Genomic DNA, 26,556 nt, shown 5'->3' on the forward strand with positions numbered 1-26,556 from the left:
AATTGTGTTTTGTATTTTTTAACTTTATTGAGTATACAAAGTTTGAAAGCCATAAAAAACTACAGCAAGCATCTCAGGATTATACTTGTAATAATTCTATTTTAAGTATTATAAAACATGGGGGCTTTTTCATCATGAATTCTTGGAGCAATTTTAAACATAGTGTACTCAGGGGCCATACATGCTTAATGAATACCAGTCCTGGTGCCCCGTTTAATCTAGTATCTTACAGGCAATTTTATACAACCCTTCTGTTGAGAGTCTCTCCTTTGTATAAAAAACTCTTAAGTTAATTATTGATGAATCAACTGCAACTATGAAATATATATTTGCTTCTCGGATTTTTGATGGAACTGTCCCATGGTCTCCCAAGTATTACAGGTATCATATCGAGGGCTGCCTGTTAGATTGTAGTATGTCCTATAAATTCAGGTGTTAACTACATTCTTGCAGACTTACCTCGACATGTATGCATGATGGTATTAATGCAATTAATTTGAATACAGTATTTTAACCTTGCATAAATCTTTCAGCATTTTGTAGCATCAGTATTACTATAAGAACAAAGGAACAGTGACAATTTTGTTACTATGAATTTTGAAAGAAATCCTGTTACCTAGAACCCAGATTACGTTTTGTGCTAGGAGTTAAATATTGATGGTAATAATATGTTTTATGTGTAACATTATATTTATTGAATAACAATGTTTAACTAAGTATAATATTTGATCGAAAAACAAGAAGATCAATCTTTTGTTATTTAGGTTGTTTGCTTTTCATTGAATTTTAGTAATATCTCAGAAATTTGATTTATCTACGCGTTGCCTCCTTTCATCTTTGTAAGGAATTATGATAACTATGTTATAACATGTATCGTTTTTGGTTTATAAGTTAGTGGTCTAATATTTATAGACTTTTTACTGTGATTTTTCTTACAAGATTTTTCTCATAGACACAGTTTTATTTACATTTGTTTTATTCTCGTGTAAACAACTAATAAATGTTAAGAATAGATTATTGGTTCTTCTTGCTGTCGAAGTTGTTTCATGGTATTTTTCTACCTTGGCACGAAATACTTCAAATTTACCGCATTGTGAAATCTTTCAATTAACACGACAAATAATTGACAAATAAAGGGATTAATTTTTGTCAATAAATAGCACATGGTTGTATATTTCAACAGCAGCCATTTGTATAAAACTTGGATAAGTTTTCCAAAGGTTATCTTTTTGATAAGTTTGCACATTTAAATGATTTGATTGGTTTATTGTAATGATTTGGATAAATATTGACCAATCAAAAATCATTTTGGCTAGCTTTGACCAAACCAAAGAAATAAGGTTCTGATGAGTTGAATAATTCAACAGCAGCCATTTGCATAAAACTTGGATAAGTTTTCCACAGGTTATCTTTTTGATAAGTTTGCACATTTAAATGATTTGATTGGTTAATTGTGATTATTGGATGTATATTGACCGATCAAAAATCATTTTGGCTAACTTTGACCAAACCAAAGAGATAAGGTTCTGATGAGCAATCTCTGACAAGGGATCAGGTGGAGCTAATGGCTTCCAATCGCGTGATGTCAACTGACATTATTACCATGCCCAACCACCCTTGTTATCAGACCAATGGAGATATTTACTAGTCATGTGATAACCCTAAACAAATGATCATTGGACTTATGATTAAATATATGTACGGTAAGCAGATATTATAAAGCGTAGTCGTAATCTGATTTTTGCGAGAATTTCAATAAGAAATTCCACTAGGAAGTAAGTTTCAAATCCAACATAACAACAATGATGTGACCTTGACCTTTGAACTATGAAATGAAACTGCCCTTGTCTTGAATTTCAATGAGAGAACACAATTGAGCCCAAATATTTAATATTGTTTTTTTCGAAAAAGGACAGTTTTGTGGTTCCTTTAATTCGTGGATTTTAATTTTTTGAAAATAAATCAAAACTGCGATCTTGTATCGTGTTCACATTCACCATGCGCTGATATCATGCTATGTATCATATCTGTCGAGCAGTTTATGACACTACAATGAGACAATATGTCAATCATCGCAGATACCCATTTCAGCTATCGCTTGATCATTAATTTACAGGTTATAAATACAGATGAACCAAATCAAGGATATAAAATATTGAAGCCATAGAATGTCAATTAAGAATTTTGCAAACTGTGAAAACACAGAAAGAGCATTAAATTAAATAATCGATTACATATTTGATCAAACAAACAAAATCAAGTGGCGGCGCTCAAACACAAGAGGTTAATAATCAGCACGTTTTACATGTGCCGCAACAGGAGGTTGATAGTCAGCTTGTTTTCATGTTCTGTAATGACTGGCAATGTCATACAAAAAAAAAAAATGAATGCAAGTACTAATAATTGACTTGAATTTATTATCATTGAGGTTAAATAATATAGAATATAAAATGTATTAATACTAAATAGTAAAATAAACTATGATTTAGGTACTGGTACTTACAGTTATATACGGTACGGCGACCATGTATATTCATGTGAATACTTGTATACCCCTTTTACAAAGCCAGTATGATTTTAGAATTAAAGGTCAAATTTTATTTGGGATCTTGATTTCATGGATAAACCTATCCACGAAATCCCCGAAAATTAATATCCCACAAATATTTATGATTTCACAGTAACACATGTATGTTGACCTCTTTGTGTGGCATTGACCTTTCAATAAGGTCTTGACCACATGCATTGTCTCAAATATGGTAATGTCAAAAAACAGAAACAGTAACTAATAAAACATTTTTAAGGCTTTATTTCTCAACTTATATTTCTGCTACATCATGAAAACAGTGATGGAATCTTTATGTCCAAGGAAATTATCAAACCCCATGCTAAAAGATGTACATATACTTCTATTTAAAAAAGTCTACTGCTGAAACATGGTCATGCATGTACATTACAACTGTTTGCAAAATATTTTAGCATTTCAATACTTTGAAGCATTGAATAGTGGCGGTGTTAACTCCGCCTTAATCTTCAAATGCCTGCTGTAACATTTACGTTTCTGGAGCATGAAAGACCACCAGAAATGGTGTTATAAGTAGAAAACAATTGGCTGATTGTTCAGAACTTTGTAAAAGTTAACATTGTGATTAACCACTTGTTAACTCTTAAACGTGAAATATTAGATAGTGTGCCAATATATTTAAATATAAACAAGTTCAGATGAAACAGTTGTCTCAAATATTGTGAGAAATGAGGCAGATCGCAAGAATATCCATTCAACTTCAATAGCAGAAGAGATTTGAAAGTTGACAACGATGAGGTTAAAAACGTTGTTAACTTTAACAAAGTTCTGAACACTCGGCCAAATATATCACAATTTCATTATGTCATAAATGCCTCACAGAAATCACAACGCAAATTAATATAAACAACAATGACACAGCAAATTTTTCAGGGCCAATATCAAGGATGTAAATGTTGATGAAAAATGGTCCAAAATAAAGAGGGGCTTTTACATGAGTGGCCATTCAATACAGAATTTTAGTGTTGTGCCGATGATCGATTATAATCGACAATTGATCGGAAAGGCCTACGTCAGCGACAATCCATAGTGAAATTTGAACAATCGATTATAGAAACAAGGCAACCGCTACTAATTTTCTTTTTCTGTTTATTGCAAGTTAATGTTGAAATGTTAATATGTTACTATGTTAAGTTATCTTGTCATATTCTGATCAAGTCAGTAAGTCACTACAGTATCTTATGACAAATTTTCATTATAATTTAACTTATTAGTAACTTGTAAACACAAAAGATCACTTTCTGAATAAAAAAATGTAATTTTACAAAGAAATGTACAAACAATATTGTAAGGGAACATTGGTACTTAGAACTGGTGCATATACTGACCAAATGCTGATTCAACCAATTAATAATCGATCATTGATCGGTTTCATAAACCGGTTATCGATAGTATCTTTTATGTCCGATTCCCAACACTACAGAATTCAGTAAACAAGTTTCTTAAAATGGATTAAATTATCCTCTCAGAGCTTTTATCAATTTTTTTTTTTTAATGTAATCAATTTTGTTTTGAATGACCGCTCTTGTGTTACATTATAAATACTAACTTTATAATTTACAACGCTTATTAAATGAAATGGCGCTTCATAAAGCGCACATTAAACCATATTAATATATGATTCCACATTTAAAGTTTTGACACCAATTATAAATCAAAAGTTTGTACATGTTATGACGTTATTTCATTCTAGCAACGTCATCTATGATATAATAAATCTTACTACCTCAAAATCTGAAACTTGTATTGTATTGATTTTGAATAAGAGTTTCACTTTAACAAAGTACTAATGTAACATTCATATAGCTTGTACTTGGTTGCATGCATGTAGAAATGTAAAATTTTCTCCAGAATGTAATCATATTGATCACCGTGAGTTTGAAATATGGGGATTTATATTTAGACATTTATCATGTTCAATATATTTCATTGAACTTGTTTCAGTGAGTCATGACATTGATTTTTGCAAAAATAATTATGAGCAAATCAATGAGGAAGCAGAAACAAACCTTCAGCAATGAGAAAAGAAATGGCATAAAAATCACACACAGAATATTCAAGTGTGAAATAATGATAAATTGTTCTTGTCCAGCCTCATATCACAATAAACAATGTATAACAACTACTATCAAACAGTTTAAGACTCAAAACAGCAAATTTGAATTCTTATCAATAACTGTAATATTGCCTCTAGTAAGCATTGGTATTGAAAATGTTTTACATCTATAGGTCAAATTACATGGTTTACAACTATATATGTATCTTTTGACAAATAGAGCTATATTAAAGAAATATTGTACTACTCAAAAAATATTTTTCTGAGTCCAACCTCAAACTGAGACTGAAGACATTTAAATAGTGAATATATATATAGACTTTGGTTTATCAAAATTTCATAGTGTTGTCATCATATGCCGCCTTACATATCAAATCATAACAAGGGACCACAACAACTGGCATATTTTTTAACACTGTTATAATTCAAAAGTGAAATATCTGGTCCCCTTTGTCTGGAAAACCTTTCCCCTAGTCCAGTAACATGTCTGTGGTTGTAAGTAAACTTGTCAGGCAGACTCATGCAAAACGTATGGTGGGTGCGTCTGCAACAACCTGAAATTGTATCAGCATACATGTAACTAGAGCTTTTACAGGAATCATTACTACCCACACACACCACTCTGTTTATAGGGGTATAAACATGCACAGATGTCTGATGCTATACTTTGGCATACCAAATTTATCAATGGGAATTATAATGTTATAATAATTAATTCTTTCTTATTTCAGTCATGTGAAAACCAGTATGAATTTGGTCTACTAAGTGTTATGGTAGTTCTAATAACATAGAGTATATCTGCATATAAATCTGCTGGTCCACAAAACAAGGAAATTCAAAAGCAGGGCCAATATTCACGAAGGTCTCGAGTCTTAGTTTGAAAATTGAAAAAAGATTTTTTTTTTAATACAGTCAACCTACTTAGGCTCGAGCTCGCTTAGCTCGATTTCCTTGTTGGCTCAAACTAGATGCAAAGGACATATTTTTTTCTACTAAAGGTAATCATTCCCGCTTGGCTTGATTTTCCCGAGGCTCAATGTATTTTAGCCATCCGGGTTCAACTGTTTTGCAAAACATTTTTTTTCAACAAACTAGACGTTGATGAAAGTAAATAATTGTGTTATCTTTTACATCAATTCTTAACAACAAACTTCTTGTAGCATGAAATTTTGCTACCATGAGTGATTTACTCAGACCCAGATGTAAGCAATTATGGACCATTGAACCTCCATCTAGTTAGAAAAAAATGTTTTGCTGTCTTTAACAACAACCTCAAAATGGATTTCATCGCCATCTAAAACATCATATCTGCTTAGAGGGAGGGCGCTTATGGGTATCTGTTCAAAAGGGTCGTCAACTCTGTCCATCTGGTGCTGTGGACTTGTATAGTGGTGAAACATCTTCAGGCTCTGCTTGCTGAAATATAAAAATATATTTATAAAAAGGATATTACATTACTACCATAAGTGGTCATTCGATATAGAATTTATCACACAAGTTCTCTTAAAAAAAACACACACACACAAAATAATGACATTTGGTCATGTATCTGGTTTTTAAAGTCTGAGGGAGAGTATGTCCTTTTCAAAGTTCAAAATTCTGCCTTAACACCAACCAAAAAACATTTTTAAATCTCAAACCATATAAAATCTGTCTCAAAATGTAAAAAGAGTTTCTTTGTTAGAATTTTGAAAAAGGCCTTAAGGCAGAAACATCAAAAAAAATATAAATAAAGCGTTTAAAATCAAATCATTCAAAATAGTCAGCTTAGCTCGACCCTGCTATTTAAGGTACATGTAGTTCAGATAGTTTGATAAATAGGGGCCAGGCAAATTGCAACATTGCGAATGGCGCCTTAACTAAAAAACTTAAACCTTTATACAGTAAGCATTCCCAAAAAATGAAATTAAAAATTGAAAATAAACATGTATCCAGTATTTGAAAAACATAGGAAAAAATTATATCATGTAGTGATGTTCCAATGATCGATTATAATCAAAAATTGATTATTTAGACCTAAAATTGGCGGCAATCATTTTCATTTTGCCATAATTGATCATCGATTCAACCGGTGAGTTGTTTTCTTCTTTCTTCTTGTTATTTATGTTTGGTTTATTTCCGCCAATTTTCTTTACATATATATTTTACAATGATTGTGAAATAAGTTATTACAACATCATATTAATCACTCCCGTTGGCATGATTTTACCTGAGAGTGTGGTCTTGTGTTTGTGGGGAAAACACCGGAGAACCCGGAAGAAACCCACTTGTCTGGCTTGGTGACCATGACGAACCAAACTCACATGTGCCCAAGCCGGGAATTGAACCCGAGTTGCCTAGGCAAGAAGTGAGTATGCTAACCACAGCGCTAACCGGACAACAGTTCTTTGAGTTCATTTATACATTTGAAAGTGTTAAGTTGTTATTATAAACAATATGGCTGAAAGCAACAACAACATTAAATAACATCAAACATACACATACCATAAGCATAGTTAAAGTTTACAAAATTTATACAAGAAAGAAACTACAATTAATGTATTGTCAAAAAATGATTGTACTATCGATAATCAGTAACCTGAAAGGAACCGATTATTGATAAACAATCTCTAACCGATTCTCAACACTAATATCGTGCACTCACCCTTTCACAAGTCCGATTTTTTTGCCAATCATGTTTCTCAGACTGCCAGTGTGTTCTTTGACACTGACAGTTTCTGTGAAAACAACCTCCGAATTCTGATGGAAGGTCAAGGTCACATGCTCCTTGTATCCCTTGCTGATGTCTATGTCGACCAAGGGCGTAAGTTTACCTGTAATAAAACATCAATGTGTTTCCAAACAGGCGAGAAGGTTATGTGTTTCCTTCTGAATATAAAGATGTTATTTTTATCATATGAATATGCACTTGAAATGAAACCTCAATGACTTTTTCACTTGATTGGAAAATATATCAGCATAACCTTATTTGCAACTGAGTAAAACTGATTCAAAATATCAATGGTCCGATGTAAGGTTTATATAAAGGACAAAATATCAATGGTCCGATGTAAGGTTTATATAAAGGACAAACAACAATTGGTGTTAAAAGCACCTTAAGTCAATACCAAAAATATTAATATATTTTCTTGGTACGAGAAGGGGCATAGCCCTTGTATATTGTCTCCGACAACATGTGTACTAAGTTTCATTTAAATATCTTGAATTTTTTTAGTAAAGCCAACGTTAAAAGTTATCACACACAGACAGCACTGCTGATGATGCTGATGACATGAAGGCTATCACATCTTGACTTTTTTTAAACAGTACCATATTTTTTCTCCAGTGTAGCGTATATGGGCGGCTTGTATTTCTTCTCTGAGAAGCATCTGACCAAGTGACGCTCCGCCCGCTCCCTCTCTGTGTCCGATATCTCACTCCCGTTCAAGTTACGGATCCTCGGAAGGCTGGAAGAAACATTAAGGGTTGCTCTAAGCAATAAAGTTTGAAGTGACATTGAAAATAGCAGCACTTAGAACTCACGGGCAGAATTTAACACCCAGATAAAGTGATTTTACATGTGAAACAATTGATGAAAGTGTGAGATTATGTTGCTCAGACTTCAGGATAAGCAGATTATTGTCATGCAAGAAATGAAAGAAAAAAGCCAGTACCAAATAATTACAAGAAGAAGGTAATAAAAGCAGAAGTAAAGAATACCCGCAGACCCTGCCTGGATGCAGGAATGGTATTTTTCAGACCATATTTTACTAAGTCATGGACCATAGCTCTTGCTTTACTGAGTGAAATATCACACAATTTGCAGTAGCACAATTTCACATGCAACACACATTACTATGTATAAGGATAGGTGCAATACCTTTGTAACTACATGAGACACAAAAAAATAATCAGAGACGCAGTGGAATATGGCAGTATGTGACAGGACATGATCTGGGGGTATAACAATTTATTGCCTGGCATCTTTGCTTTAGGGTTGTTATATTTGCAAAATATATACATGAAATAAGTCATTACCATGCAATAAACATGTTTCTCCTGTCCTCTGCACTCAGTTTAGAGGCAAGCTGAATGTTCTGAAAATGTGACCACAAAACTTTGTACATGAAATTGATTATCAGCAAATAACTTGTCAGACAGGTATCATCTGTTGTTAGCTTACAATTGAACAAGCCCAAGCTTGTATAATAATTAGTTAATATATGCACAAGTCATGTAATTGTTATCTGGTAAAATCATTATGCTTTCAGTTTGTCAACAAAAAAAACACCATTAATATTTTGTTTGTCACCGGCCATGTGGCTTATTGAATATGTTTTCAAAATAAAATAATTATCTATCTATCATATTGAATAAAATCTTAAAGATAAAATACTGCAATATGTAATAATACTATTTTAAAAATCACTTTTGTTGAAATGCTAGAAAGTTATTAATCGCATACATTCCAACCAGAATGCAGGATACATATATTTAACCTTTTGGTTTAATATCTAGTCTACCCAGAGGTCAAAATGATCACAAGCCTGCAAGCCCTGAATGGCGAATTATTCATCTGACTTCCTCAAAATCAGAATTCTTCATGGCTAAGCTTGTTTCAATATTTTTGTAAGAATTCTGGATTGTTCATTAAAAAGTTTAAGTTCGATGAACAATCATCTTACCTTTATCCTGACTGAAGACAAAGAAGGGAACGCCTTCAAGGCATCCAGGTGTTTCCACTTCTTAATGTGAGTATCACTCAAACAGAGTGTTTCTAAGGCTTGAAATGGTTTTTCTATTGCCTCTGCTCTTTCTCGCACACTTTGGCTTGTTTCATTGTTTTCTATGGATTGCTTTCCTTCATCTGCGTCATTACTTTCATAAGTACCACTTTGTTCCTGATGCCCAGCTTCTACATCAACCTTTGATTCATTACCCTTGTCCATCGTTTCAGGAAAACTACTTTGTTGATCAAACATGAGTTGTGTACTTTCATGTATTATATCATTATTGCTTTTCATAGTTGCTTCAGGCCTTGTTTCCATCTTAGTTTTGGTTACTTCATCTTTAATATCATTGTTTTTCTGATTGTTAAGACCTCTTTCATCCGACTGAAGATCATCCATAATAACTGCATCTTTAGACTGACTTTCAGCATTTTCTAGTACATCACATGGCTGAAATATTTCTTGCCCATTAATTTTAACAAATTCATTTACAGCAATTTGAGTATCACAGCTTTTAGCTTGAGAATCACATGTAAAAAGTTTTGCCTTCTTGACAGTATCACAGTCAAAGGTTGAATTGATTTCTTTTGATTCAGCTTCGAGGTCAATGTTTTCACTATTGCCTTGACCCTTTGTGTCAAGGTCATGTTTAGAATGGTGTTCTTTTTTCTGATCATCAGTGACAGTGCAAATGTTACTATCCTTGTTTTGACCTTGGCTATCAAGGTCATTCTCAAGACTGTTGTCCTTCTGTTGATCATTTTTGACAGTGTCTAGGTCACCATCCTTATTTTGACCTTGACCAGCAATTATAGTTTCTTCTTTGACTTTACATTTACCAACAACGCCATCATCTGTATTACTTCCTTCATTTTGACCTTGACCAGCAAGGTCATCCTCATGGTAGTATATATCAGTTAAGGGATTGCCAGACAGTATTAAGTATTTCAGGTTTGGTAAATGTCTGAGCTTCCAGATTTCTTCCCAGCTGCAATGACAGACAAGAAGTTAATCTTAAGTTTCTCAGGAACATATTAATAAAAGTTGTGGAGGGAGTGCAGGATTGTTTAATTTCAGAAATAAAATTGTGTCAAAAGTGGAACCATTTATGTAATTATGCATATATAATATATAAGAATATATAAAGGTGTTGAACAAATGAATTCACATTTTTTTACCATTTGCAATTGGAATTTATTCTGATCGATTTCCAAAAAAAATTCTGAAAACATTTCTCCCAAAAATCATCATGCTCAAAGAAGGAAAAAATCGGAATCAGAAGGCCCGAACAATTTCATACGGTACAGTACACAAACTATAGTGCTTCCAAAAAATAAAATCTCCTCTTGCCTATTATCCTGGAGTTCCTTAAGACCCTATCGAAATTTTACTAACAGGGGGTGTAACTGTGTGAATTTATCCAGACTGATGTCGTACCACTAACCTTTGAATGCTGTTATCGTTCATCCGAAGGCAGTAGACACTCTCAAGACCCTTAAACCCTGCATCAGGGAGCTGGGTGTAGTCTGTAATGAATATAGAAAACCCGTTATATTAGTAGCTATTAACCTCTGACAGCAAAACAAACAAAAATCATCATTTCACAACGGGCATAACTCAACAATAAAAAAATATTTAAATGCAGGGCTATGTTCCTTGCCTGTCAAATTTGAAAGTTACATTTGCAGACATTGAGATTTGTGATATTTTCATTTATAAATTCTATTAAATGATTACAATACAGTAAAGGATTAAAGGTCAGAGATGTAATAATGAATTAAATCAATAGTTTACCATTTGTTTAATGCCTGTCCCAAAAAGATCTTGTTAATTTTTACCCAAAAAGATCTGACACGAAACTTGAAATTTTGCACAAAAAATATGGGCAAAGAGAAATCCCCAACCATTTCCACATATATGCAGTTCTTGCAGACTGTCCAACATGCATGCTAGTGTCAACACAGCCTGCCAGTTTGCCCCTGTACTGTTCAACACCACATTCTCCACGGCTGGAAGTCTCTTGGACCAAGTCATTAGGGCCTCCTGAAATACCATGTACTAACTGATTTAGAGGGAGGCACTTAAAGTGGATGCCTGCTCTAAGTTTGCAAGAAAATACATCTTTAAAAAAGAGTAAAACTTTGAATAAACATTGAATAAGAAAAAAAACAAAATAATAGTGCATCATTCTGACAAGAATTACAAAAATATATGACTAGTATACATGTATCCTAACCTACCCCCTAAACATAATTGCAAAAGTGTATTTTCTAACTAGTCTATGTATGAAGGTGCAATCCCTCTAATATGAAGTCCTGCCGCCCAGCAACGGTAACTGTTTACAAGCCTACCATCAGATAATTGATTGAATGCAAAAGATCATTTTGACTCACTGTTCATATACAAGGTCAAGAGTTTTACCATTACAAATTAACAATGTATTAAAAAAAGGAGGGATAATTATTTTAGGCTAACTGTAAAAGACATACGATAACAAGAAAAGTTGCATTTTGATGAAACCAGGTTAAAGAATTGACAGAAGAACCTCAGCCTTTGTTCACAACATATTATAACTTAGCTTATTTGTTTAACTTTCGTGAGAAGTGTATATAAAATAACATGTCAAATTGGTTAGAGGACAGAAGACAGAAAGCAGGTATAAGAATGAAAATGAATATTAAAGGGAAACGTTAATCAATGAATAATGAATAATGAATTCAGTTTCAACTGTTTCTCTATTTTTAATAACAGTGACATTGACTCTAGGGCCCCAAAACACAATCGCATGAAAGGTATCCATAAACTCTTCCTATATACTAAGATATGTCAACCCAAACTAAAGATATTCAGTTTCAACCATTTTTCTATTTTTAGTAACAGAGACCTTGACCCGGCACCCCAAACTCAATCCTATGAAAGGTCTCCATTACCAGTAACTCTTTCTATATACAAATTTGGTCACAATAGGTCAACCTGAACTACAATTATCCAGCTTCATAGGTTAGTTTGACCCCTCTAGCCCGCCTGACAGAACAAAGACAAACATCATTTTTATAAACAGGTTTCAGTATCATATCGAGAGGTTAAAGGGAAACATTCTATATTCTTTATTTAATGTCACTTAGAACCTTTATGCACTTATGCCTTCATAGCAACATGTTTTGTAAAGATTTAAGCGCATTTACCAGGTACATGTATGTTTTTAATAGACTTATAATGAAAAGCACTTTCCTTTCAAGTCCTTTGTTCCAGCCATTTCGTAAAGATTACCTGTACCCATCAAATTGGAAATAAAGGCTATAAAAACAGCTGAATAAAATTAATGGGCCTACTTGTTCCTTGGTGATCTTGTTTCGAGCCAAGTTGAGAAATTTCAAGTTTTCTAGCTCTGACAGCACAGGCAAAATCTCTGCCCAAGATTCAATCAGGTTACCTGCAAAAACACAATAAAATTTCAATTAATTTGAATTTCCTGTTATGTATTATTTAAGTGACATATTTCTTTATCAAATTTTGAATAGTTTACCCGGTACTGTATATTTAATTATTTCTTAATTATGCAATGCCAAAGTTCTTAGCCAAAATATTGAAGCACATGTATATATATACTTGTATACATTATTTTTTTTTTGTAATTTCACAGGTCATTAAAGTCAACCTGAAACGAAAAGCGTGACCCTGGTGGGACTTGAACCCACAACTGCTGGAATACTTACTCTGGAAGTTGCTCAACGTACTGACATTCAGCTACATTTGTGACCAAGTGGCTGGATCATACTCACACAAATTACACTCTTCCCCCATTAACCATTTAGGCCAGTCCAGGCACTCCTGCTTTTTACTCCTGATACAAGTAAAATGACCTTGGAGGAAAAGAGTGCCTGGTGTTGGGCTTGAACATATGACTACCAGAACACTGGCAAAGCACTCTACTGATTGAGCTAACCTGAATGCTGAACGATCAAGTTATTTGTTAATTATGCAATGCCTAGTGCTCAAATAAACATGTATTTAATTATGTACATTGTATCATTTTACATTTACATGTTCTGAATACATAATTATTGGATCATTTTGAAAACCTTGATAATGATAACCTTACCAGCCAGATCCAAGTCGACTACATTTGGACAGAGTGACTTCAGGCTTTGTGCTTCCAGCCCCGAGGTCCTGATCCCACATTCACTAAGACACTGAAACAATAAACAGGTCGTTTTTTCTCTTGATTGATTTAATGATTTAATGAGTGATCCATTAAATCAGGTCTTCTGTCATACTTGTATATCAATGGCTTTGTCAGATGGAACCTTCCCAAAACTGTCTAGTTGTACTGCAACATGGCAATATTCAATGTGTATTATAAAAAGTAACATACAATGTGCCCAAATGTGTATCATTTATTCCATGGTTATTTGCTGATGATTGTCTCTCAAACAGGAATGTACACCCAACTGAGGACGCTACTAGGCAAACAAAATCTAGAGGACTAATGGAACTGTGGGAAAAACGTGACAAATTGTCTTTAACCCAGACAAATTAGAAGTGATGAGGTATAGACTCATATTCTTTATCCTATGTTCTAGAATCATGTATGACGCAAGGCCGAAAAAAAGAGGTTTTGGTTCCGGTTACCCAACTCTACCTACGAAAAAGGTTCCAACCCTATCATTGTTATATATAGTCTGTTGTTAAAAAAAATAAATAATTGATTGTGTGTTTCCATATGAAGACCCTTTAAAGCTTTAAACAGGAGATAACTTGATAGCCATTCCCCAATGTTCTTACATGAAGCCTAATAAATCTGAGTGAAATAAAGCAAACAAATATACATATTTAGGTCCAAGGAATCATTATTTTGGAGAACAAAATCTATCTGGAATGCACTGCTAGCTCAAGCTGTTCCAGCCAATAACACAGATGATTAACAGCGTTCTGCCTTCACCTATTTTATTTGTAAATTATACAATACAGTAATTACACACTATTTTATTGTACTTGTCCTCAAAGGACATGTAGTTTGTACAGTCACTAAATTCAAGAATTCACACAAAGTTGTATTATGGCCTAGTTTAATTGAAAAATTCAAATACCAGATTATGCAATATCAGCGACTTTGGTCATAAATTTGAAACAATTTATTTTTTAATTTTAATGATACAGTATACTTTTTATTCCAGAGTAATGCACCAGTCAATTGTAACCACAGCCCCCAGGTCCGGGAAATAGCGGGGACTTTGACTTTCGGTTCAGCCAACCCCGCCTAAAATCCCCGCCCTGCGAGGACGAACAGATGGTAAAATCCCGGCCAAATGCCCCCACACCCCAGAGACCCTGGGTATGGCCCATTCTCCGCTATATTTGAAGCGAAGACAAAACCGCGCATTCAGCCAGCACTGCGGGGCCACCTGAAAGGTAAAAACACAGCCCATTTCCCCGGTATACCCCCGGACCTGGGGGGGCCGTGGTTACAATTGACTGGTGCATAAAGGTTATATTTACCATATTCCGAAGATAATCGAGTTCTGCTTCCCCAGCTGATTTTGGCTTGCCATGGAAAACAATGGTGACACCTTTTGTTTGAATGTCATGATTCGTGCAGTATTTTTGTTTTAAAACCTGAACAAGTGACTTAGCAGATTTTCTTGGAATTCTGCGTTTTTGAGTATTGTCACTCTTACTTTCGAAGTCAATCGCAAAACTTGTGCCACCTGCTGCCATTTTTGCACTATGGAATTTATTAGCGCATCTGATATTTTAGGTCATATTTAAATATACTTGGCTATTTCTCATCTCTGACTCATTTTGTTTGTTTTGATATTTTCAGTTACCTCCCTTGTTTATGAGACAAAACGTCCTGAAATTACCAAACGGTCGATCTGCATTTCATGATAGTAGACGGTAAAGGGCAAGGAGAGGAATAAAGAACATTTATAGCGGAGGATTCCCGACATACACTGGTATGATATTTGATAGACCTAAAAGCCTTATTTTTTCTTGTGTATGGAATTATTTGATATGCGCTTGTACACTAACCATTTTAAACGAAAAAATAAACAAACAAACAAAAAATCGCAGAAAATATGTTTTTATTCTGCTCGTTTTTTTCCAAAAATAAATATATATATAATGACCCACTACTATGCAATGATCATCACTGAAAATCGCAAATAAAATAGCATACCTTTCTCTTGGCAAAGAAATCAAGATGAAGATCTTATTATTCATAAAAAAAAACACGACAACATCGATCCGTGTTTTCGTTCCCCACACTGGCGTTATATTTAAGCAATTATTAAGCGACACCTGTGGTATTATCATACACACAATCAAGCATCACAAGTGAAAGGGGATTTTTTTTCATGTGTTGGCAGAGAATGTAGCAAGACAACGAGAGGGGACTCGGAAAGGAGGTGGGGGGGGGGGCAGAGGAGGAAGCCTGAGGAAGAATGGGAGAGTGGGAGGGAGGGCGAAAGATGGGGCGGAGGGGAGGGAGAAATTAACTAATATGATACATTCAAGTTTAATTATTGTAAAGTGTGTGACACATTTCTAGGCAAGCAAATATTTGCTAACATAATGTATTCCCACCTGTTTCAAAAGGTTTAATAAACAACATTGTTCGTATTCTTGGAATATTTTATATATACGTTTCGAGTCTTGGGGGGACAAAGTATACGTGGGAGAATTCCGTAAAATAATATTTTTCATATTTTTTGTGCATGAATATGAATAAAATAAACCACCCAAACACGTAAAGTTTATTATCTTAAACGTTTCGGCATAGCGCCTTCATCAGTGGATATAAACAATTAATATAAAAAGGAAGTTACGTCAACGTCATATAACGGCGGCACGTCGTTTGGCGGCAAAATAAGTGACGTTACTAAATATACATAATATTTATATATATTATATATATGATAACGCAACATACAAATAAACATAAATACTATTATTAAGAGGTTAATAAACGGCGCCAGTGTGTCGTCTGTCCATAATGGCACACCTGGACCGTAATGGCCCGAGGGCCATTGCAGACCAGGTGTACCATTTTGGACAGATGACACACCGGCACCGTTTTTTAACCTTTTTATTGCATATTTCGGCCTTTACTCTACAATAAGTATTCATTGATTGTTTAATTGGACAAAAATCAAATATCGCACCGATTGACCTATGACGTAGCTATTGTATTCGTGACGTCATCAGAGTCATTGTTTCTAGGTCTAACTAGTGTGGTGTGGGATGATAAATTTAAGATATTTCCTAAGGTAAGGTCTTTTAAAACATAGATATGATATATAGCTATAGTATATATGTAAGCAACAGAAAAATCACACCACCGCGTGTTTGCGTTTTAATGAATACTACTTTAAATTGTATTATTTAGCGGTTTTGAAACAACAAAAATGGATGACTAGAATATGTCGATGACATATTCTTGGCAACTGTCAATGCAGAACTTGCAGTAATATAAATTTGAGGTACGATCATGTGATGCAAAACGCCACTGCTTGGTTAATGGATCATATGGTCGTGGATTACATTTGACATCGTTTGCTTATACTGAAAATGGCAGTGGAAATGATATGGTTGAAAAGATGTATCAGGTATAAGCATACTGTAAGGTTAGATTGTGTTTACATCATTATTATTTGTTATTTCAATTACTCGCGAAATAGGGGCCGGCTTGCCATGCGAGCAACCTTTCTCTGGCCATGTTTGCGTTGCTAATTTCGTCGAACACTGCAGTGCCGTTAAATGTTCAGGTGCGCGTTTTACCGGAAGTCTCATTATGGATTTTTGGCACACCTCGAGGTGCCGATTATGTTTAATTGGCACACCAGCCATTACAGCGGTGGAACCCGGTCCGCAATGACTCATTTTCGGCCTAAAATGTTACTATACTGTATATACTAACATATATGCAATAAGGATCATTAAGTGATACAATAGTCTATTAAAAATGGTGTAGTAAAAATCGTAATAAAAGGCAAAGTAATAAATTATGACAACTATGTAGTTTTGTTAATTAGCATATAAAAGTTTATTATTTAGACCGTTGCCGTTGGGAAACATCGTTTTAGGTTTATGGATAAAAAAATGTTTTCTTACATAGGCGGTCTTGATTATTATAAACAACATCTATGGGAAGAAAAAAAAATCTTGCATACCGGACGTGTGTTTCCGGTCATGTGACCGGTGCTGGAAAAACTAGTCTTACACCCCCCATGTAAGATGAGTCACGCGCAATCGTACAGTGAGCAGTCGTTATTTTGTGATCCAAAATGGATAGCAACATTTGATATAGGGTTGATTCAACAATTTTTGATATCAAATCTATGTGAATTCATTCTGCGAGACACACATTGATAAGTTTGTCCAATATTGAATATTACATTTTTTACATGTTATAAGATATATAACATCGCTAGAAGTACAATTAGAATCAAAGCGTAACTCATCTATAGGTTGAACCTGTGACGCTAAGTACTATAGATGCAATTGTGAACTAGCATTGATAGTGTTACAATGTGTACTTCTACGTCTTAAACATTTTAATTTTGGATTAACACGTTTTAGTATTGAGAGTACTATTTATGAGACAATCATGCATATTTCTATAAGCCAAAATAGGTTTAAATTCATGTAGAGATTTGACACTTTCTTTATCAGACAATTTCAAAAGGTCCCAATACTTATGTACAATATCACCAATATTTGGTAATGATGTGTTAAAACATATTGTAAATGGTATGACTGATTTAACATTTGTTTTCAGCCGGATTTTTCATCGAAAAATTGCGGGTTATAGAATGGCGAAAACCGGTCGGGCGGGCGGGCGTTAACAATTCTGCGTTAAAGTTTTCATTTTATGTAATAAAATCAAGAGTTTTTATCCAATGGTAATTAAACTTGGTCAGACTATTTGTCGGCATGTTATCTTGAATATATATGCATATGGGTCATCCCGGGTCAAATTCTAGGTCACTAGGTCACATCTTAAGAAAATCATTCCACGTCATAAATTCAACAATTTTTGTCAAATCTGTATGAAATTTGGTCAGAATATTTGTCTGCATAATATTTTGAAAGTTTTTTTAAAATGGGTCATCCCCGCTCAAAATCTAGGTCATAAGGTCAAATCTTAGGAGAAAGAATTCCACGGCCATGAAAATTCATTAATTTTTGTCAAGTCTTTATGAAACTTGCTCAAAATATTTGTCTTCTTGTTGTCTTAAACATTTGTGAATATGGGTCACCTCAGATAAAAAACTAGGTCACTAGGTCAAATCTTAGGAAATATTTTCCTGATGTCATAAAAAAAATAATAAAAAAAATCATGAAACTTTTACATTTTTTTTTCTCCAGGATATCATAGTCACATTAAAGTTTAATAGAATTTAAGCATAAATTACAGTTTTTTCCTGCAGGATATGGAATTATTTGTTTTCAATTTTCATGACATTAGTTACTTTACATACATACACAGTATAAAAAATAAATATGGGTCTTTTTGGTTAAAAATACTAGGTCACTAGCTCAAATCCTCGGTTTGCAAAATTGCATCGTCAAATAAAAATCCGGCTTTAATGCGGCGTTGCCGCATTGGCGTCTTGTTTGTTTTTGTACAGCATAATGCACCATCCTGTGACATATTTCGAACTAGCGTCAATCCATCCGCTATGAAATCTTTGGGGTAATTTCTTTCTTCGAAATAACTTTGCAAACTAGTTAAGACCTGCTAAACACATTATCATTTGAGATTGAATACGTCTCAATACATTTTTTTTTTAAATCTTTTGCGCTGAAGATATGCATGGCTATTTCTGGTTGCGAATTAAGGCTCAGTTTTAAGCACTATTCTCCATTGTATTTTGCGTTAAACGTATGCTTTTTAATGAACATTCAAAGTACTTTGTTCTAGTTTTATTCTACAGAAAGCTAGCATTACATATTAAATATATAAACTCACATACATGCGATTTTATTGATTGACTCGACTTTCATCAATACTTTATTACATACTGGATGAAGATGTCAACTTGTAAAAGCGTTTTCTCCACAGCTGGTATATAAACATAACAAGGGCGTAGCTAGATCAAATTGATGTGTAGGCCCGGATTGCTTTGGTGGTTCGGGGTATGCTCCACATTTATGGTTTTAATACAACATGCGCTTAAGTGCGTTTTAATTTCTCTGTTTCTTGGAGAAAAAAACACAAAAAAACAACAATAAAAACAAGAACAAAAAAACAACACAAGAACACAACACAACAACAACAACAACAACAATAAAGAACAACAACAACAAAAAACATTTGATAAATGAGAGCTACATGGAAACACTGGTTAAAATTCTAACCTAAAACATACATCCTCAATCCCTTCAGTTTTAAGAGCATTTACCAAATAATTAATGTAAAAGCATGAACTTGATGTCGAAAAATAATTTTAAAATTATGAAGGGTAACGCTATACGCAAAACTGTTAATGAATATCGATAACCGAAATACATGTTAGAGAGTAGAAATGTACGACTAAATAGAAGTTAATCATTCTGGGGAATAAGGAAGATAATTAAGAGTGCATGAGATAGATTAACAATGCCTGATCTAGCTGGGCCCGGTGGATACACAAGGCCCCCCCCCGCCCCCCAATTGGCCGAAAATTGAACACAAACATCTAAATCTAAATTTAATACATCACACATGAAGAATCAAAACGCTAATATAACATTTCAATATTACAGTGAAATATAGGTTTTGAAGGGGGTGACGGAAGTGCCCCCCCCCCCCCCCCGATATGGAGCTGCCACTGGTCAAGTATTACAAAGTGCAATAGTATACATTACCTGTATAAATAGATGATGCAGCTACTTTACTGATTTTCTGAAAACAAATCTTTGTTTTTAGGAAAACTCAAGCCTCTCTCTAATGCATAACAAGTGTATGATTATGTCAAGTTAATGAGAACATATATATGGATACTGGTTCGTTTGTATTTTTGGATAAACTTATCGACTATGCTAAAAGTAAGGGATTATCCGTTATTATTGTCGTTAATTTGTTAACACTGCCTACATATATGTGTATCGTTGTTAAACTATTAATTTTCGGATATAGGCCGCTTATATCAGCATGTTATGCAAGCTAGCCTTGAGCGTTATCATTCACATGAGTCACCAGAGGCGTGCCTGGGCCTAAATCAGGGATACGCACCTTTTTAGCCTCTCAACACAGTGCCCCCACCCCCTGGATTTTTTTTTGAATGGTTGAGGTGCCATCTGGAGTTTATTTAGACAAAACTAAAAAACAACATTTTACTCATTTTTAACTTGATTTCAACACACGTGTTCGTAACATAAATGCATGTTTGGTATCTTATGTCGATACAAGAAGAAACGTTTATTTTAGTTACCCATTTTAGGTTCGCAATCTCAAAACTTAAAAAGGAGATCTAGTCGTCTGCCTTTCTTGCATGCAAATGTGTCAATCACATAGTCGACACTGATATCTCGATCTTCATGAATATGCATGAGACCCGGCCAAGACATCCTATCAGTCAACATGGTAGATTTCAAATATGTTTTGAGGCGCCGCATGTTGCTAAATGATCGTTCAGCGGTCGCAGTAGAGACTGGCATTGCTAGAACAATGTGAAGACATGTGTTCACATTAGGATACAGTTCTTCATTGATGCCTGCCAACCTTTCTGCAATGGATGCCGGCGGATTGTCTTCCGAACGATCTGTTATATTCCAACGAGGTGTAGACAACGATTCCCCTGAAATCGACGTGCATTTAGCAAAACCAATGACATTCTCGGTCACATATCTTGAGTTTGTTTCATGATATCGCAGACAAAGGGCCATCCGCTTCATCGTTGATGCGCCCGTTGTCTTGCCTGCAATGGAGCCAACAAATGGAACGCTGTTACAACTTTCGACTATTTTAGATTTTATCTGGTCAACACATATGTCGATTATCTCATTTTGAATCTTATTGGAGGTATACTTCGTCCTTGAGTCGCCGTTTTCGAGATTGTCTTTAAGAATAGCATTATGCTTCGCTTGATATTCCAGCAGTGCCTTGAAATTTCCGCGATCTTCACCACAATGTCCCCTCAATGACAGATTATGTTATCCATATAATATAATTGTTTCTACAACTGCATGTAATGTTTTCCGGTTTCTTTGCACTAAGACATTTGGCATTACGACGATGACATTGGCGCTACAACGTCTTTTTGTTCACCAGACATGATGCTCCTGAAGTTCTCCGCACCTTCCACAGAGTAATGTAGTTCAGATTTCGCATGCCTGGACAATGTTTTCCCAAGGTTGCTAGGGTCGCTGGCCACAGATGAGACCAACAATCTTGTAACACTCCCTACAAACAGGTAGCATGGGGCACAGTAGACGCCGCAGGCCGATTGGGAATAACGGAGCCAGTAGTATAGGCATTAAACCAATGTGTTTGGCTTCTCCGGAACTTACCACTGACATAACTGAAAGCAGAATGAGAGAGCAGTCAGACCAAATTGTTTTAAGAATTATTAGATGAAAAGGAGATGACAGAGATATATAAGGGAATTGTTAAACCAACAAAGTCTGTATGATTAATTTAGTTATGTAAATACATTTATTTTTCACATAACATAGTGCTCAGAACCTTTATATGTGCTATCTACTGTATTAATTGTCTTGTACCTGGCATAAAAATATTATAACAACATTGCCAAATTATACATCGACAATAGTAGTTTGTTTTGGTGCGTAAGGTCATGGGTTCGAATCCTTGCCGCGTCACCGAATATTATAAACAAACATATTGTTTGCGAGGCTTGTTGACCGCATAATATTTGGGTATCAATTGAACCAAATTCTATTGAAAAAAGTAAATATTAAGCAGAATCATTATGTATTAGTCGCTTTGAATTGAAAGATCGAAAACCAGTTAAAGTTTAACAAAGGAACCACTTTATCAAGGTATCTATAGATATAACGTTTTCAATACAAAAAAATAACATACCCGAAATGACTTTTGATTTTAGGTATAAGGAAACTAAACACGAACAAGTTATGATTGTGATGGAGGACGACTTTGAAACATCTATAAACATTGATGTAGAGCAGGAAAATGAGGAAAACAGACGCAGAGAGATTACCTTGCATGACGAAGTGCCGAGACGAATGCCTTTAGCCAATAAAATGTTTCACAAGAGAGCTAATTGGTCTGCTACAGGTGACATCGTAACCAGTAGTGATATTGGTATATTCTTTTTATTCATTTTATCATTGTTTATTTAATAAAAAAGATACTATCTAGACAGAACGTTTGATGGCTCACGTCTTACTCTGGATTGCTTTGTACTGAATAGGAATGGTTGTATCCACAAATGGGTTTCACAATATTATCCTTTTTAAAATGGCCCCTTATGTAGTATATCTCATTACTGGTAAGGCCTGCGAAGAGCCCCTTCTATGTTGAATTGGCATTGGGTTGGCTAAAATGTAACCTATTTGGCTGCCAACAGTCTAATATTTATGTGTAGTGAAGACATCAATACATATTGCTATTCCAGACCGTGTTTCACATCCAAGCAACACAAACGAAACATCAAAGGTAAACATCACCTATTTTAAGGAATTCATTAAACTCAAAGCACAAAAAATATGATTGTTATAAGTTTATTATTCGGAAAACGTGTTGTTTCTTTTAATACTTCGTTATGAATATATTAATTCATTTTTGTGTAAAAAACGAAACCACGCGATGCATGTTCCCTGATTTGCTTAACTAAACGAGTTTGCAAGTGCATTAGAAGGAACACTCTCACAATTTTCCCATCGTTTTCAAAATGCCAAAAAATGTTATTTGGACATGACAATACTGTTTGAACCGAAAATTCGTAAATTGAAGCCAGAAATCATCCAATTTTCAATCGCATTACTAAGTTAAACTAACGCTTTTCGGCAAATAAAGTATTAAATGTAATATTTTTAGATATTTATAGATATTTATAATAAAACGAACTCTTATGTGATTCCAATGGCGATTTTACATTGCTGCAAGCAGTTTGTTTACGGCATACGACATTCAATGTGTAACCCAACCGTTTACACGAGACAGATTCTTTAATTAGCCCTCTATTAATAATATATGTGTGATCTTTTCAGGTCAAGCTCGAGGCAGTCTCTGCATGTAAGTTGCAAATTCAATTAAAATATTTAAAAGTTTATACTACTGCTTTTATTAACTCTATTGTGCTTAAAGCTGATATCTTTTTGAATCACTCTCGTGTCCTATTCCTGGGTAGAAACCAATACTGGTCAAAGCTGATATCTTTTTGAATCACTCTCGTGACCGATTCCTGGGTAGAAACCAGTACTGGTGTCAATTTCGAGAGGCAATGAGAATATACCCTTGCGGGGATCGAACCGAAAAATTATTTGGATATTGGTGGAAGTCTATTTCTTGAGAACTAGCAATGGTTAAATACGATTGAACTTCATCATTTTGAAGAAAAAATTGTTCTCAATAACAAGTAAGACAATTCAATTTACCGTTATATAATATATCGAACTGAAATTGCATTTATAATATGCAAGTCCTGTTTCGTTGAAACGTGTATGTTTTTAAACATATGCAAACTATGGATCAAACTGAAACCCACGATCACAGGGTGCATATTATCTCACTATAAGGGATGCATTTGCACAAACTATAAATAATACAACTCCTTTGCAATTCATAACACGCATATATATATCTAATTCATGTGCTTCAGCCGGGTATCAAACTTTTGTTGCTGTAGATAAGGAACTAACCATAAATGCTGACGACGAGAGAGAATATTGCTGTTTATGTTGTAAACGGGTGACAGGCCACTATGATGCTAGAAAATGTTGTTCAGCATGCTGTAAAGGCATAGGGCAATCGTGCAGAAACAGATACACCAGAGGACAACTTTGTATGGACGACTGTGCGCAATATTGCGGTATTTGCTTGCGCGATTTAAGAGTTAAGGTAACAGCATTTTGTGGTGGAGTTGGAGACGCTTTGTGCCAATGTGCAAATGGAATATGTAAAGGATTGTCTTTGCTAGCGACTGGAACATATACAGGAGTGTCATTACTAGGGCAGTGTTTATATGGAAGTTGTTCAGTGCAGGTTTGTCATACTTAATAACCTTCTTTAATATCCCTTAATATCCCTTTATATTTTAAAAATCATTTCGTTAACGCACTAGTTACTTCATTCAAAAAGTTAGTCAAAAGTTGTTATAAATGCATGAACAATTAGACACCAATCACATCAATACTGTAGAAACTTAATATAAAGATAGGACTAGACTTCGCAAAATTTAACAAGTCTGCTTTGCAATATTTCCAGTTGGTTCTGTTCCTCACCTAATATCTAGCCTGCACTTCCATGTTTTCAGTTGCTATTGTACCGCAAATAAACTAAATTTGCTTTTCAATGTTTTCAGTTGTTACTACACTTACTTCTTCCACTTTGTTCGATGAGCATTGCAATATCCAGTGTTGTACTGCCATACTGGGCCTGGGGCGAAACAAGCGACGTAGCTGTTGGTCTCTTTAAATGCTGCAATTTTACAGAGGAGAATCGGGTGTGTTCACCATTGTCTGACTGTCTTCCATCTGAATCTAGTAAGTTTTAAATGACATATATTTTGATTTAAAGACTTTAGCACGTGAGTATGTTCTTCTCCGTAATTTAAGATCTTTCTAGGGTTTAACATTCAGAAACTGTTGAATCTAAAACGAAATAATTGCGATGATTTCAAATCATATATGTCCTATTGTGAATATTGTTATAATTATATAAATAAATACACTAATTCATTTAGTTTCACTTGTTTCAGAATTGAACTTGCTCTTCAATGCAGCTGTCGGTCTACAGATCACATATATTGTCTTACATGGTGTAACTATTTTACTGGTAACAATCAGCCAACAAAGGGAATATTATTCTGATGAGCCAGATGTCCGCAAATGTTGCAATGGAATGATTATTTTTCTTGCGGGTAATTATTATTTTTCATCAGTCCATGATTTCTTTTAAAAACTGAACTAGTACTCTATTTTTTCAATTATTAAATCACATATTATCTGTGCACACATGACTTGCTAACCTTAAATATTTGAGGATTGGAGTTTTTACTTGCTCATCTCTACGCATTTTGTGCATCATTGTTTTCTTGTTAAATAATTGTGAAGCAAAACTTGTCGAACAAAAGCTTGAATTAAAATTATCATCGAAAACCTTTTTCAATTTTCAGCTGCAATCTCTTACATCGGCATCATCGTATTTTTATCCGGTGTTATCCAATTACCAAGCTTTAAAGGCGGTCCACCCCGCCTGTCAATCAATCTGGCGATGATATCCTGTGTTGTTTACCTCTCTTATGCAGCCGTTTGCTTTGGGCAACCTAAAGTGCTTATATGTGTACCCACTTCGACTGCTGTGGTCTATTTAGTGATATTTATGATGACAAACAAAACTGTTCTGATTGTTGTACTAGTTTTGATTGGTCTGTTTATATTAGGTACGCTTATCGTTTTGCTCATGAAAAGCAGAAAGTAATTAACTGCATGGATATAACGAAACAGAAGGAAAATGGTATGAGATAAACCTATTTAACCCATGTTTTCAATGACATTTCTATCATCATATATTCTATCATTTATATCAGGTGTTATCGAGGCACACAGCTTGAAAGGTGGTCCACCCCGCCTGTCTATCAATCTGGCGATGATATCATGCGCCGTGTACCTTTCTTATGCAGCCATCTGTTTTAGAGAGCCAAAAGTGCTTATATGTGTACCAATTTCGACTGTTGTGGTTTATTTAGTAATATGTATAATGACAGACAAAATTGTTTTGATTGTTGTATCGGTTGTGATTGGGCTGGTTTTTATATTTACACTTGCAACAGCTGCATTGTGTCTTAAATGCAGAAATAAATCAGCTACATGAGTGGGAATAAAACCTGCCTGAAACTGGAATATGATGAAGCTGTTATGATAACCGAATCAAATTTTGTACGGCATATTATAATTAATTAAACAACATTAGTTTGTGAAACATAATTCTTTTCTAACAAGTTTTTGTATTAGACAAATGTTTTATAAATGTGTGTCGAATTAAATGTGATTATTCAATTGAAGATATAGAATTA

General features: G+C 34.5%; 2 protein-coding genes across 2 annotated transcripts; one reads left to right on the forward strand and one right to left on the reverse strand.

Moving 5' to 3' along the window:
- Positions 1 to 2,792: 2,792 nt before the first annotated feature.
- On the reverse strand, positions 2,793 to 15,164 carry LOC128224823 (tubulin-specific chaperone cofactor E-like protein). The gene is made up of 11 exons (XM_052934889.1): positions 14,849 to 15,164; positions 13,452 to 13,542; positions 12,682 to 12,782; positions 11,254 to 11,392; positions 10,794 to 10,875; positions 9,305 to 10,337; positions 8,658 to 8,716; positions 7,950 to 8,086; positions 7,285 to 7,453; positions 5,912 to 6,056; positions 2,793 to 5,194 (listed from the first exon to the last, which is right to left on the reverse strand). Exons 1-11 carry the CDS (start codon positions 15,065 to 15,067, stop codon positions 5,159 to 5,161), a joined length of 2,211 nt encoding a protein of 736 aa, XP_052790849.1. The 5' UTR covers positions 15,068 to 15,164; the 3' UTR covers positions 2,793 to 5,158.
- A 5,156-nt stretch (positions 15,165 to 20,320) lies between these two features.
- On the forward strand, positions 20,321 to 26,203 carry LOC128222771 (uncharacterized). Its single transcript, XM_052931888.1, has 8 exons — positions 20,321 to 20,383; positions 22,405 to 22,622; positions 22,936 to 22,976; positions 23,531 to 23,555; positions 24,142 to 24,524; positions 24,844 to 25,024; positions 25,240 to 25,401; positions 25,657 to 26,203. Exons 2-8 carry the CDS (start codon positions 22,433 to 22,435, stop codon positions 25,959 to 25,961), a joined length of 1,287 nt encoding a protein of 428 aa, XP_052787848.1. The 5' UTR covers positions 20,321 to 20,383; positions 22,405 to 22,432; the 3' UTR covers positions 25,962 to 26,203.
- The last annotated feature ends 353 nt before the right edge of the window (positions 26,204 to 26,556 follow it).

Source organism: Mya arenaria, chromosome 17 (assembly GCF_026914265.1).
Source record: "Mya arenaria isolate MELC-2E11 chromosome 17, ASM2691426v1".
Taxonomy (NCBI): Eukaryota; Metazoa; Mollusca; class Bivalvia; order Myida; family Myidae; genus Mya; species Mya arenaria.